At 46.6% G+C, this 15,477-nt stretch overlaps 1 protein-coding gene across 1 annotated transcript; it reads right to left on the reverse strand.

The window, feature by feature from the left end:
* Positions 1 to 5,981: 5,981 nt before the first annotated feature.
* CTIF (CBP80/20-dependent translation initiation factor) lies at positions 5,982 to 8,479 on the reverse strand (the record flags this gene model as incomplete). The annotated part of the gene is made up of 2 exons (XM_009879097.1): positions 5,982 to 6,281; positions 8,038 to 8,479. Coding segments are annotated over 2 exons (742 nt in total), but the record flags the coding sequence as incomplete, so codon positions are not given.
* Between the last annotated feature and the right edge of the window lie 6,998 nt (positions 8,480 to 15,477).

A 15,477-nucleotide genomic window follows, 5' to 3' on the forward strand; every position in this document is an offset into this window, starting at 1 on the left:
TAATAATAAAATAATAAATATAAGAAAGTAATAATAATAAAATAATAAAAATCCAATAACATAATAAAAATGCATTAAAATAACAACACAAAAGCAGTAAAAATACTAAAAATAAAATACCTCCCCCCAAATAATAAAAGAATAAATAAAAAATAAAATAACAAATGTTACAGAATTACAGAACCTCTTCAGAGAAATAACTGAGGGTAAACAAGAGGGAACAGCCCTCCTTCCCGCTGCACCTTTTCTCTGTGCTCGAGAGCAGGAAGTTGCTCCTCGGAGCCACCTGCTGCGCTGAACACTCCATCCCTCCTCTAAGCCCATATATAAATATATATACTACATATATACGCGTGTGCATGAATTTAGAATTGCCTTTGAATTCCCTGGGTGTACAGAAAACAAATTCCTGCATTCTGCAGGCAGCTTTCGCTGGTTAGGTCTCCACCATAGTTTACAAAACTAGGACAGCGCTGCCAGCATCGGTGCAGGTGTAAGGAAGGTGGTTTCTGTGCTTCTGCAAACCCCCAAACGAAGGTGCTTACACAAGGGGAGCATCATTTGCTATTTCTTTGCCTGGGGGCTAGGAGAGCCCACGCACACATCAGCTCTGAGGTTTGCCACCAAGATGTCCCTCATTCTCCCAGAGGAGACAATGGGGAGCAGCTCGAGCCACTGAACCACCACCTCGTCTTGGTAAGAGCTCATCAAATCCTTCTGGGAGAGAAACCAAAGGCAGCGACGCTGGGCTCATGCACGGATGGAAGAGACGGATGTGGCGCTGCTGCACGGAGCTGAGCACTGTAGATGCACACCTTGATGGCTTTAGGGTTTGTTCCAAGAACATTGAGACCTTTTATACCCCCCTTTCTTTCAGTGAAGCAACTTCTCTGACGTCTCCTGGGCAGTGCCTTTTCTGAGACAAGTGGTACTGCTGTGTTTTCTGTGCACAACCTGGACAATCTGCAATCCATATAAATTAAAAACAGCCACAATGTGAGGGCCACTGGGTTTTGCAGTCAATTCTGAACGTGGTCAGATGCTGTCCAGCCATGCTTGGCTCCTCCTGCCTCCATCTCCATCAAACCACAAATTGTTCCCTGCCAGAGACCCAGTCCTTAATCATGTTAAGGGGGAAATAAACTGCCTTTCAGCATTAGCCATGCACATTACTTCCATGTCCCAATTCCTGCAGTATCCACCCATGTCACCATCCTTGGGGTCTTCACCCTCAGAATTCCTAAGAGGCAGAAAGGGCTGCCCAAATAAAGAAGCAGCCTGCAGGAGAGGAGGGATTTCAGGTCATTGCTCCCAAATCCTTGTGCTCAGCATGGTGAACACTTCCCGTCGTGCCCTGACTGATTCTCCAGTAGCTGATACTGCGTCCAGTTGTGGTGTCCTCACTGTATGAGGGACGTGGATCCGTTGGAACGAGCCCAGAGGAGGCCACAAAGATGATCCAGGGACTGGAGCACCTCTGCTATGAGGACAGGCTGAGGGAGCTGGGATTGTTCAGTCTGGAAAAGAGAAGACTCCAGGGGCACCTTATAACTGTCTTCAGTGCCTGAAGGGAACCTATAGGAAGGCTGGGAAGGGACTTTTTACAAGAGTGTCCAGCGACAGGAGAAAAGGAAAGGGATTTAAGTTAAAGGAGAATAGATTTAGATTGGATCTCAGGAAAAAATTCTTCAGTACGAGGGTGGCAAGACTCTGGAACAAATTGTCCAGAGATGTTGTGGCTGCCCCCTCCCTGGAGGTGTTCAAGGTCAAGTTGGACGGAGCCTTGAGTAGCCTGATCTAGTTGGGAAGTGTCCCTGCCCATGACAGGGAGGTTGGAATAAATGATCTCTAAGGTCCCTTCCAGCCTAGGCCAGTCTAGGATTCCATAATTCTAATGTCACAACATCTACACTGCAAGAAGAGATGCAACCTAAATTTTCCTCTTCTATCCTCTGCCTGGGCTGACAACAACAGGTTTTTGGCCACCTTCATGGCTGAGCTCCTGCAGAAGAGGTCACACTGATGGTCTCAAACCCAGTTGAGTCCACCAGAACCCACGCGCAGTCTCAGCCAAATGCCATGGGATTTGTCTGCAATTTCTGCCACCAGACTGAAACGCAGGGCTGAACCAAGGAAAGGCCGTTCCTGGGGCATCAACAGATTAAAACTATTATGATGAAGAAACCCTTGTGTGGGTATGCCATCGGGCGTGGAACAGAAAATCACTCTTCTCCACGGGCACCAAGGCATTCCCAACAGCAGGGATGGGTTCTGCTGCTCTGTGTCGAGATGCGCGTTTCGTGGTGTGCTTTTTTTTCTTTTTTTATTAAAAGAAGGTATCAGCCTTCTGTTTGATGTGCTGTTGGTCGCGGTTGCTAAGGGGAGCAGTGTACAATTACAGCCCCAGTGATGTCCACTCTAATAATACCCTTGGCTCTGCATAGCTCAGATGCAGACACAGCTCTGCTATAAAGAGCACGGCCAGTTCGACAGAGGAATACTCCAACTTATGTTACATGTGAAGGGTTTGTGGCGCATTGCTGAACACCCACCACCAAGAAAAAAAAAGTACCGCAGCCTGGACATGCCAATGAGTGAAACTACGATAAGCAAAAAACCTCTTGCAGGAGACTTATTTTCAATTTATTAATTAAGAAGGTGTTTCTAGGGGGATGAGGAAACCATGCATGTGTCCACCATGATGTTCTTGCATGGCCCCATCCACCCAAGCTCCCTGTGCTCAATTCAGCCAGGTCTGTCCCAAGGACTCAAAATTGCTCCTTGTACCAAACACTAAACCAAAGTTAACGAGCAGAAAACCACGCCTGAACGACCCCTGCCCAGCGCTGTCTCAAGGCACTTCTCCCAGCTCGACTAGCTGCCCAACTCAGCAATCTCCTTTCCACGCCTCCCTTCAACATCCCAAAAGGTCTGCAGCACCCAAATTCAAGACTTGGACCAAAACACAGAGTGATGGGTGAATTCAGAGTTCTCCTGATAAATCCCCCTAGAGTCTGGAATGGGGGATGCGCTGTGGAAGAGCTGCTGGAAAGGGGAAAGGAGGGGGATGACGTGACAGCACTCCCGTGCCACGGTGCTGGCATCTGTTTTGCGATCAAAACAAGCCCCCCAAGAGAAGCTGTGAACACGTGCAGTCCCCTTTCTGCTTGTTTTAAGGTCGGGCAGGGTACAGGGATGCTGTCTATAGGTTCTGGGCTGCTGGCCGGGCGGCTTGACAGGTCAATGTATTAATTTACGAGATCCTCCGGTGGGGCTGAGCTGTTGCTGTCGCAGTCCCGAGAGAAAGGGACAAACAAGCCCCTACAAAACAGGAGCATCTGCCAGGAGCAGGTGGGGGGGTGAGCGATCTGGCCCCAGGCGCCAGCAGAGCTGGAGAGGGGGATCACGTTGATCCTGATTTATCACACCCCGGCAGAGTAATTCCCCAGCTCGCCGGTGCCCGGCAAGCCGAGCTCCTTACGTCCGGGGATCAGATTAGTCTGAAAGGTGCTAGAAAGACACAAATCCTGCTCTGGAGCAAGCATTTTATGTAACTTTTTTAAAAAAATTTATTTTATTTTCATAATTAATGGCATACTATGCAGAAAGGGCTAAGGAAAACACCTGACGGTGGAAGGGCCAGGACTGGAGCTGGGTAATAACGCAGTCATAGACTGCTTTGGTTTGGAAGGGACCTTAAAGATCACCTCGTTCTAACACCCCAATATGGGCAGTGACACCTCTCTCCCCCCAGCCCAGGTTCCTCCAAGCCCCATCCAGCCTGGTCTTGGACACTTCCAGGGATGGGGCTGCCACAGCTTCTCTGGGCAACCTGAGCCAGGGTCTCACAGTGAAGAACTGATAGCTAATCTAAATCTCCTATCTTTCAGTTTGAAACCACCACCCCTTGTCCTATCAACATCCCCTTGTAAAAAGTCCCTCTCCAGCTTTCTTGTAGACCCCTTTAGTTCCTGGAGGGCTGCTATGATGTTGTATCTTCAACTATATATCACTACACTGTATTGATATATAAATATATCTGTATGATATTCATATTACTCCATAATACCCATATACTATCCAATATACCATATTGATTTGATAATATATGTCGCTACCATCAACCCCCTTGTGTCTAATCAAGGCAGCTGTAACAAATCTTTTGTGCTCCACACCTGGGTCTGTTTCCAGCCAGGGCTATCAAGCCTGAACGTTATCACAAAAATTCCTGATTTAGGGCTTGACCAAAGTACTTCATGAATCTGTGTAAAAGCATCTGATTATTTTGTTTGGAGAAGTAAACTGTGCTTGGAGAAAGTCAAAGCCCTTTACTCTCAGAAAGGAAATGTTAAATTATTTAATTTCACAGAGCACTTTGCTTTCGACCTGTAGTGATCTGTCACCTTTTGCCCCACCAAGACGTTTTTAAAAGATGTGCAGTGTGAGGCCGAGCAAATCCCTTCTGCATATTTTCCTATGCTCCAGCACCTGAACTCAGGCACCCACACACCCTGCTCAAACTTTGCATTTCGTTTCTTCCCAGCTTTCCACAACAGACATCGAGTTTCCATCACACTGAGACTGCCTACATGTTCCTGGGAAGCACTTTAGGACTCTCTGGAGATAAGAAATAAATTATTTATCCTACACTCATGCTATGAAGAGCTGAATAGGAAGCCAATTATTATTGCAGATGACACTGTAGTATAAATCAGCCTACTGGGTCTGTTTTTAGGGGTGGAAATGCTGGGGCAACAGAAGAAAGCAAACTGGAAGAGTTCTCACCAACTCTGAAAGACTGCCATCATCCTTGGTTTTTGGAAAACTGCCCGCTGCTCCTGGACATCATTTTGGGTTTCTTAGCATCCCTTAGCCAAACAGGAGAAGACACAGCAGTGACTTGGCATGGGAGGAGTGGGATGCTCGGATGGGTGAGAGCTCCCTGCAGTCCTTTGCTGCTAAACTTCAGACTGACACCGACCACAATTTATCTCCTCTAACTCTATAGTAGCTTTGGAAATAAATCACTTGATACGCACCCAGAGCGTATCACCAAATCAGTGACTTTTCAAAATTATCATAATTACGTTAAATATTAGATTATGTTACAGATTGTTCTTCATTATTTTATTTTGCTCCTTATTTCCCAGCTTGGTCTGTTGCCCAAAGGACAACTCAGCCTGCACAAGGTACTGGCAGCCAGGCATAGCATAATCCCCAACACAAGCAAGAAGGACAAGGTCATCTGTAAGGAGCTGGAGCGATGCTGGGCAACAGACACATGCAGAGAACAGGAAAATTAAATGAGAGCTTTGCACAAGTCACAGATGACGTGTGTGTGAGGGAACAGTCAAATGGAAACACATATTGAATTAAAGATGGAAATCACGGTTTCAGCTCTACACATCCTGTCTCCAGAGAGGCAGAAAGATGGAAGTCCATGTGGCACCCTCCCCAGAAAGCAATCTCCCGCAGATGGTGTCACAGCAAAACCTGGTCCCCCAGCAGATCGCAGGCAGGTGAGGACAGTCCTGTTTCCCCATCACACACCATTATCACAGACCAGTTATCGGAGCCACCGCTTTTTTCTCCCACACCAACTTTTCTGCAGCTTATGGTTTTGGAGCAGAACAACCAACCAGTGCTGCACATAACAGTAAACAAGTCACCCAGAATAACCAGCAAATACACAAATTTATCTCAATCTGGGCTGCAATCAGAAACTAGGAGCAAGCCTCTCAGCCAAGTGATGCAACCAACAGCCTCCTTGGGGACCATGACTTCACTTGGAATCTCTGCTGCTGAGATGGACTTCAGCCAAAAGGAGCAGCAAAGACCAAGACCCTCTACTGCAAGATCCTCCAAGTCCACTTCTCCTCGTGCCACGGCGATGCTGCCATGAGCAACTCATTCATTTCAAAGATGCGCCCTGATGTAAGACACCGTATTTCCACATACAACTCATAATTTTATCTCATTACCTGCAACATGTTGAGAAGCAGACTCCGGAATTTGGTTCCTTCTACCATGAAAAGGGCCATTTTGTCACAAAGCTTGGCTGCTGTGGAAGCAAAGCTGCGGTCTGTCACCGCTTTCTGGTAGATGGTCTTGACTATCTCCCCTAGCATCTCCTCAGAGTTGGTGGAGTTCTGGGCCTCCTCCATGAAGGTGGTGAGCTTGGAGTCAACATCGCTGCTGTTGTTCCTCATGCTGTTGAGGATTTCAATTAATTTGTCCATTTTGTTCTTTTCAGGATTAGTGGTTTCCACCGTGACTTCGTCCTGGTCCGTGAAAAGGGAAAGACAAGGCGTCTGTTACACAAGGAAAAAACAGACATATCAGCCCATGTCCTTCCACAAACAGTAAAGGGGGAAGGGGATTGGGGAGACATATAAGCAGACATAGAAAAATCAAAGCATCTGTTAGAGGTACAATGGTCTCATTCCAGCATTGAAAAACATAAGAGAATGACTCCTGCCCCAGCAATGTTCTCTTTCCCCATTTCTCAAAGCACTCAGTCACAGAGTCCTCCCCGCTTTGGCTCAGAGAAAAGATATGCTCAAGAATCCTGAGCCAGGATGCCAAGGTCCAACCACCTCTGACTGCTGTCAGCATCCTGGACAGAATTCTGCGGATGTCTGCAAAATGGAGATAATTGACATTTTTTCCCCTCTATTTTGGAAGTGCACTGATGTTTGAAAAACGCTTAGATATCAATCCTATCAAAGTATCTACTTTTTAATATATACTTAATGACGTAAACTGAGATTAAAGATGTCACAGGATTCCAGCATTGGAAAAACTCTATAAACTTTCTGTCCCTTGGTTGTCACACGTTTCACTTGAAGTCATTACCACAGCATTCATTGCTTTGAGATTTAATTACGCATTTGCCCCTTTACCCCATTTTAAGGCATGCACCCTGCTTGCTCTAGTCTTCCTTTAGCCCAGTCTTAAAAATGTGCTAAAATATAAACCTGCTGCAATTTTTGGACAAACCCAGTGCCAAACAGCAGTTGGTGTTGTCCCAAACTCCAACCAAGAGGCCAACTGTGTTGACAACACCCACCTAGGAGTGGGTGCTTATGTGATGCATTTCTTATAAGACTATACAGTTGCAAGGAGAGCATTAAAATGAATATTCAAATCTCTGCTACACTCCTATTGCTTTAAAGAACATAAAAATAACTAACAAAATCACTTGCTCCCCCTCATCCCACATACATAAATAGTAAATGCACATGCATTCAAAAGTATAAATTTCCAACATGCACTCCCATGCAATTGTGTATGATCAGGTTATTTTTGCTATGTATTTTGGAAATCTCATTGGAGATATCCCCATGGACACCTTTCCCAGTCTTTCTCCAGAATCTCAAGAGAAAGAATCTGAGTTTCACAGGGGCCAAATGGAGATACCATCTCTGAATTCCTCAGAAATCTGAGGCTGAATATTGTTTCCAAAAAGGATTTCTCCTCCGTCACTTGCATGCAATGGCTTTGTTATTGTTGGGTTGTTGGAAGGAAGGGGGAGAGATAAGGGCCTTTTCAATTCGCTGCTGAGATAAATGGATATCAACTTTTAACTAACTGAGTCCAACTGTTCAGCACTCAGAAAGTCAAAGCTCAGTAATTGTGGAGACAAATTGTCTTTTTTAGACCTCTTTGCAAAGCGGATGAGCTCTGCAGGCTGGGAAGCTGTCAGATGGGATCAGCCACTGGGGAAGGAGCACTGACATTGCAGCTCACGTCCCTAGTGGTCTTCACCGTGGGTAGGGTGAAGACTTCCCAGATCTTCTTGGAGAGCTCAACCTGGTAGCAACCATGAGCAACCTTAGCCTTAGCTTTGTGCCAATGAAAGGCCTCCTGAAGAAGCATGAAGGCACTTCAAGAGAATTGCTGACACTGGGAGATTAAGATCAGTTAGGTGCATTCATGGAAAGGTCCCTTGAGCCCAACCCAGTCTTTGTATGGAGAATGGCCCACAGTCAGACTCTCAGAGAAAGGGAAACTTAGTGTTTCTTTAGGAAATAGTACCTTTTCTTTTAGTCTCCTCCGCAGCCTGTCTTTGGAAGACTGAAGCAAATTGATCTTGGGCCTTTCCCCAATGCGCTCATGAATACTGTCTTTCCGTTTGGTCTCCGACTCCTGGACGTACTGCTGAGACTGCTTCTCCACAGCCTCCGGGCCCCGGTGCGTCTCCACAGGAGTATGAACTGTGCAGACAGAGGCGTCCTCGATTTTCAAATTCTCAGTCTCTTTGGCGTTTCTGTGCGTTTCTTTGTCATTGGGCGAGTGCTTCTGGTTGTGGTGCCATCGCCGGTTCTGGCTGTAGCCGTGGTGGCCTGTCCTGCCCGAAGAGTGAGGGGCCTGGCCTCCTTGGTAGAGTTTCTGGTGGTCCCTGTTGTGTTTGGTGCCACCTTGCTGATGATCTGCGTGTTGCTGAGACTTGTTCCCACCAGGAAGTCTCTGCTGTCGCCTGGAAAGTCAAAAAAAGTTGTTAGTTCACCTTTTCCTGCATGGTCATGTTAGGTCAGCAAATATGTCCTTGGGAGGCGGGCTCTGCCGGTGTCCCTGCTGCAAGAGGCAAGTCAGTTTCCTGGCATTTAACACAAGCTAGTACCAACTCATGCACCTAAATTCCTTTAAATAACAGGCATATTTCAGCTGAAAGTTTTCATGAGATAACACAACTTTAGTCCCTAGGAACATCTCTCCCAGTTTTCTGTGTTGCTTCCACACTAAACCGGAGGAGACCTGGTTAGTCCCAGTTGAGCAGCAGAAAGTCAAGCAGACAAGAATTACCAGGAGATGGTTGTTTTTTTTAAGACCTAAGCTGCTCTTGATACATGTGGCTTACAGCACCATTCGCTCCTCTTGCCTCCTCCTCTGCTGGAACAACATGGCAGACTCTGGCATTGGCTTGCAGTTCAACCATTTTAAGTGTATCAGGAACTTGTAAGCATGGAAAAAAAAAAGCTAGAAAGCAAAATACTAGTTTTGCCCACAGTGAATCATTTTCTTTGGCCTTTCTTTACTCATGTCCTTCACCATTGCTACGCTGGGACAGGATGTGTGTATGGCTGAAGAAGCTGAGGACCACGCTTGGCACCAGTGCAAGGGGAGCCAGGATCATTCCCTTCAGAAAGGAGGTTATGTGAATATGGCTCAAAACGGATAATATGGAAATTCAACAGCCACTGAGAGGAGGAGGTGCCTGAAAATGGTTTGCTTGAGACACTATAGCAGCTCAGAAGGAGAAAGCAAGTCCCTGTGTGCTGGCTGTAACCAGCAGCCAAGACGGCAGATCCCTGAAAAACCAACAGTTGAATGGACAAAACGCTTTGGCATGCTTGGGCATTTCAGATTTCCACGCAGGCAGCGTGGAAAGCAGCATGCCTGTCCCAAGTGGCAAAGGCAGAGCTGGAAAGCCACCATGGAGGTCATAGCCGAGATGGAGATGGTCACGGCATCAGCTGCCTTCACCTGGGCCAGTGCAGGGTCAGCCTTAAGCACAGCAGCAGCAGCTCCCTGCCTGCCTGCTGCTTCTTTAACTCCAGTTTGGGGTCTGAGAACACATGGAATGCTCCAATACTCCTTACACGGCTGCCGGGAGGCTTGCTTGTGACATCTCCCCAGCATCGTCCCCCGAAACAGGGAAACAACTGTGAGCGCGGTGGGGACCACACCGGGCTGGGTCCATGCTGGTTTTGTAGCTGTTATAACCCTCCTGCTCAGCCTCATCCCTTACCCTAAACCCTCACCACCAGGTAAATAGCAGTGTTCATTTTAAACCCGTTGCACAGCAATTAATTTTATTTTCATCATCTGCACCGCTCGGCTACAAGCGCTCGGACGAAGGAAGTGGCCATTCACAAATACATTTCAATGGTGAGAGGCTAAACAGTCTCCAACCCTGGCTGCCAAAGCCATCTGCCCATCAAATCTGTATTGCTTGGCATCCCCAGGAGTTAAAAAAACTATTTTCTGAGGCCAACTGGCTCTCAACCATAAAGAGCGAGGGCTCGTGTTTGGCAAACGCAGGATGAAGAGGCTTGTTTGTGGTGGCAGTGGAAGGAATTTGGGTTTAGACTCAGACCACCAGATCCGGTTTTCTGAGATACTGAATGTGGGGATTTTTTAAAATATTTTTTTTTGCAAGCTGAATGGCAGGGAATTAAGAAAAAAAAGGAGATGGGGGAAGCTTTCCTGTTTGCTGGAGCTTGCAAGCATTTTATGAGGACAGATTCTCCACATCAAGTTTTCCTGGCATTTCTTTGTTTCCTCTCAGTAATGAAATCACACAAACTGCTTTGTAAAGAGCAACACTTATTAGAGCAAAAATGTCAAAACAAAAGTTAGTTAAATCCCTTTTTTTTTAGTAGTATTTAGACCTCACATGCTTAAGCGTGCAAGAGTTTTGCTGATACAATTCAGCATTTGCTTTCTGTGGTTTTGCTCTTCTCTTGTCTCAAGCATCTGAGATTAACTGTTTGAGCTCACTTTTAGTCTTCAGTTATGAGCCAGACAGGCTGCTACTGTACTTAAGTTCCAAATATTGCACAGAAATAATAAAAATTGAACACAGACACAGCCTTAATTTAAGCAGAAGTAAGGCAAAACGCCTGGAAATGAGCTGGGAACCAACTTCTGCTGTAAATTCCTGCAAGAAATGTGTGCGGGGACGTTTTTTTTTCCCTAATGACATAATAATATTACAAACCAAACCATTTCTGCCATGAAAGAAAAAAAGGCTTAAGATTAAAAAACCCAAACAGTTAAGCCAATGTGGAATGTGCAAGATTATTTGTGTTGGGGCTTTTGCAATAGGACGGGTAGAGGAGAGGCAGCTCTGTCCCTGTGCAGGACAGCTAAAAGGCAACATCCCCACGGCAAGGGGCAGAGCAAACATGAACTGAAGCTCTGCAGCCACTGACCACAGGGCAGAAAACACCAGAGTTAAACAAGTTAGGGGAAAAAAAATTGCAAAAAAATAAAAGGCAAAGGAAGGAGAACTGCAAACAAGAAGCAACGTCCGGGACTTGGCAGCAGGCAGAGGGCTGGATGATCATCCAGCATTCAGGGAGCTTTTATCTTCCCAGCACCCCAGTAACGAAGAAAAGCCAAGAAGAAATAGGACTCTGCAGCAAAAAAGAGGCAAAGAAGGGAGAACTGGGCCCAGATCTTAACAACTTTTTTGACTGCACATCATCACAAAGGCAGGGAGGTTGGGCTGACCCATCCTTGCTCTCAGGTGTGACCAAGGTGCTGGGGACATGGTGAGGCCCAGGAAGGGATAGGAGGGGGACCAGGACACCCCACCACACACCTGAGGCTGAGTTGATGGCAACAACCTTGAGCTCGCTCAAGGGCAGGAGTGTAGGTGCCAAGATGGCAGCTTGGGGTGACTTGCCAAGCTTAGGGAACCAGACCATGCAGGAATCCACAGGGACTTCCCAGCTCAGGCTTTTAGGTTTGTGCTGCCGAAGTGAGAAGCAGCTGAAGCTTGAATCACACAGTAGCATCTTCAAGAAAAGCAAGAATTCATCCCAGAAAAACGGCACAGTTACTGTGTAATCCCTCCTCTGTCCCTCTCTGCTCATCCTTTACTGCAAGGACAGGGCGCCTTGCAGAGGACCATACTTAAACTACAAGAAAAAGTATCTAGACAGCACAAGGGTCTCTTACCTCTTGACTCCATTTAATGTTAAATAACTATTTTCACTTCAAAGGCCGAACTCTGATTCAGTTCAAAACTCCCCCTGACTTCAGTGAGACCAGGGATTTGGCCATGGGTGAATGTGGAAACTAAAGGGTCATTCAGAATCACAAAAGAACTGCAGAAGAACTAAAAACCAAGGGGAGACAGTCAGGGTTGCCAAGCTGGAAACAGGATGGTGTTGTTTCTCCACTGATTTTTTGCTTGTTTTTTAATTAACAAAATGAGATACCTTTCAATAGAATTTAGATCTGACAAATGTCTACTCCGTCAGAGGAGCCTACGCAAACAAATCTAAGGCTTCAGCTGTCTTGGTGATTATCAGACTGCGTGCTCAGAAATACGGGATTCCTGCAAGTTTTTACTACATCGTTTATTCCCGAGGAAAGGGACTGGAAGGCACAGGGCTGAGGGAAAATAGCTCCAGACACGTGGACAGCTGTGGTCTAAAACACAGTTGCTCTGTCCCATCAGCCTTGTTCATATCCCACCCGCCCCGAGCGAGACAAGTCCTCCTAGAGCCCCCACTGTTTGTCTGGCATGCGGAGAGCAGGAGGACAACATAGGGTTACATTCTGTTGGTGGAGGACAAGGCCTCTGGGGCACAGCAAGCTCCTCACAGCAGGAGGGATGGTGGTTTTATCCTGGTTTTGTGCAGAACCTGATACCTAGTGGGCATGGCCAGGGCCACCCAGCAATCGACAACTAATCTGGATTTGCATCCACTCGGGCAAGAGGCTGAGAATGAAGATTGGTGCCATGGCCAAGGTCAAACCTTTTGCATCCCCTCCATCCTGCTGGTGTTTGAATGAAAACATTCCTCATTGTGTTTTCTTTGCAGATGACATCCAAGCTGGGTGGAAGTGTTGATCTGTTTTTTCTTCTGTCCAGGATCTCTGTGCCAGGATCCAGCTCAGAAATACGATGATCAGTCCTGGGACTACCTCATGATCAGCTTTGCTACTAACACGCCTGCAATTATTTAGTAGCTGCTGTTATAAGGGATAGGTTAAGATCTGCTGCAGAAATGGACTCTGTGGGACCTTCCACTCCCATTAGGACCCCAGATGCCACTTACCTATGATGCCTCTCAAAGCTGGAGGAGCAGAGCACCCCCAAGGCAGGCGGCAACTGCACCTGCGACTGGAGGACTGGTGGGGCTGGCTCTACTGCACGAAGGGCCATCTCTCTCCACCTTGTTTTTGAAAATCCCACAGGTTTTTGAAAATCCCACCGGGGTTTGGGCACGGCATTGCTGCTGCAGCCAAGAAAGCCCATCATGACTGGCTTTGGGCAGGCAAATGACATCGTGGTCCAAACTGGAGGGCGTGAAGGATCCCAGTGAGGAGCTGGTGGAATTTTATAGTGGCTAAAACTGGTCCTGGAGGTCTGGGGAATATTGCTATTAATATAATGAGGAGAAAGGCCTCAATTTCTATTCCAGAGGCCTGACTTTCCCTCAAAACACCCTTCACCAAGCCTATCTCCATCCAAGGCACACAGACCTTTTTAGCATATGTATAGTAGCTCAGCTTTGCTTTGGTGGAGGGAGCATCACAGTCCAGCCATGACCTTCTTCTATCCTTGTTATGACTGAGAGTGGGAAACACTTAGATAAGCTTGACTGTTCCACACAGTTTAATCAAAAACCTCAAAACCCCACAGAAAGCAACAACCACTAGCTCCAAGGATGAAGAACACAGGACTTCTGTGTGTTTTTGCTTTGGCTTTCTCTCTCAAACTGGTTTCATTTGGCTCTAGTTTCATTTTTGTTTGCATTTTTCTCAGATGAGAAAGGAACAAGATGTCATGTTCACTCCCGAAAACAAAAATGAAATTATCCACACTTCTTTTATGCCTTTCTGTCACTGAGGATAAAGTCTATCCCAGTCAGCCCACACATCTGGATGGACACAGCCTTTTGGAAGTGTAGAAAATCGTCCTGTCTAAATGGTGATGATCAGGATCTAAAATCATCTCTGAACAGTCCAGATGTAATGCATGCTTTAAGTCTTACATGTACACAGCCTCGAAAACATAGAATGAACTCCGGAAGACAAGCAGCACAGCCAATAAGAACAATGCTGGAGGGCAGAGACGTTTTTAATGAGGCTTACAGCATCTGTCTGCTTGGGAAAAGCACTACGACACCTTCATATGGGCTGCCTCTGGGGCACAACTCCTCTTGTCACCTCGTTGGTCTTGGGGTACAGGCACTGCTGACAACCCTCCCATGGGTCTGAACATCACATCTGTCTCTGTTTTGAGAGGGATGATTTTGTCTGGTCTTTATAACACAACTGGACTTGCCATAACCAACAGGATGTGTTGATTTTTATGTTGAAGGTGGTGAGACCCTGGCACAGGTTGCCCAGAGAGGTGGTGGAGGCTCCATCCCTGGAGACATCCCAGGTCAGGTTGGACGGGGCTCTGAGCGACCTGATCCAGTGGAAGATGTCCCTGCTCACTGCAAGGGGTTGGACTAGAGGACCTTTAAAGGTCCTTTCCCACCATTTGATAATCTTGTGCTTCAACGACTGAAGGGCTTTACGCAGGGACACCCAAGGATGGAATAAGGCACCCAAAAACTAGGTGTAGGATTGACACAAAGTATGGTTCACCATGGGATGTGCTATCTTCTGCTGAATGATGTGGCCTTTCCAAATGCAGAAATGGACTCAATTTCTCCTGCAGCATCACTTCACTCCACTGGTGTCCACTACTTCTCTCACCACAACAGACAACCCATCCACAGGGACTACCAGATGAGCACCCAGCCTGCAGGCTGTGGTGCAGGAGCAGAGACAGCGCTGCTGGGCTGAAAAGACACGGCATAAAGTCCATTGGAGCAGACCCAACAAAGCATTGAAGAGCAAACTTGCCTATTGCTGAAGTCCAGTGCAAGTCCTCATATTCTGCAACACTTGGCTGCACAAGCTTCCTGAGTCAGCTATTTCCTTCCAAGCTTCATGGAAATGAATCTTTAGGAAGAATTTAAGTAGCTGTTTTGCAACACCAGCTTGGGAAAGACATCCAAAGCAGAGATGGCATGTGAGATAGCTCCAAAACAGCTCTTTAAATGCTTTGCTGGATCTCCCACAAATCATCAGGGATGTCCAGATGGAGGTCCCTGTTGCACAGAGCCGGCAACCAACTAGGAAGACACCCCCAGGACTTCAAGGCTGCCTGCCTAGACTGGTGTAGAAATCACTGCAGTGATTTCATGTAGAAATTGCTTGGAAATGGTTCTCTTAATAAATTACGTTACTTGGAATTATGCTTTTGGATTCTTAGTGTACTGTAAACATGATTGCAAAAAATTTCACGAAAACCATAGGGAAATACAGCGACAAGGCAGTGCACCCAGTTTAGATGCAATAGTTTAAACCTGAAAGACACGACCACAGTACACAAAGGTCCCCAAAAATCTGCTGAGCACAAACCTCACACGGATCCTGGACTACTGGTAAGAATGTGACCTGAATGACCATAGATTCATCTTTTACTACTTTGCAATAAAAGAGCTTTAATCTCAGACTCCAGGCTGCCTCCTTTAAAAATACACACACAGCCTGATCAGTTATCCCGAGATCTGATAATCCTCCAAGAGATATGAACTTTAAACCCATGCCAAGATGCACAGACACAGCCCACCACCATCCCTCCATGGTCCTGTCCCTCAAGACACATCCTCAATAGTACGTACAAGCCTCCACCTGCTGCCTTTTTGTTCAGCTGTCTTCCTTTAGACCTCTGTG

Source organism: Apaloderma vittatum, unplaced genomic scaffold (genome assembly GCF_000703405.1).
Source record: "Apaloderma vittatum isolate BGI_N311 unplaced genomic scaffold, ASM70340v1 scaffold30491, whole genome shotgun sequence".
In the NCBI taxonomy this organism is placed as follows: Eukaryota; Metazoa; Chordata; class Aves; order Trogoniformes; family Trogonidae; genus Apaloderma; species Apaloderma vittatum.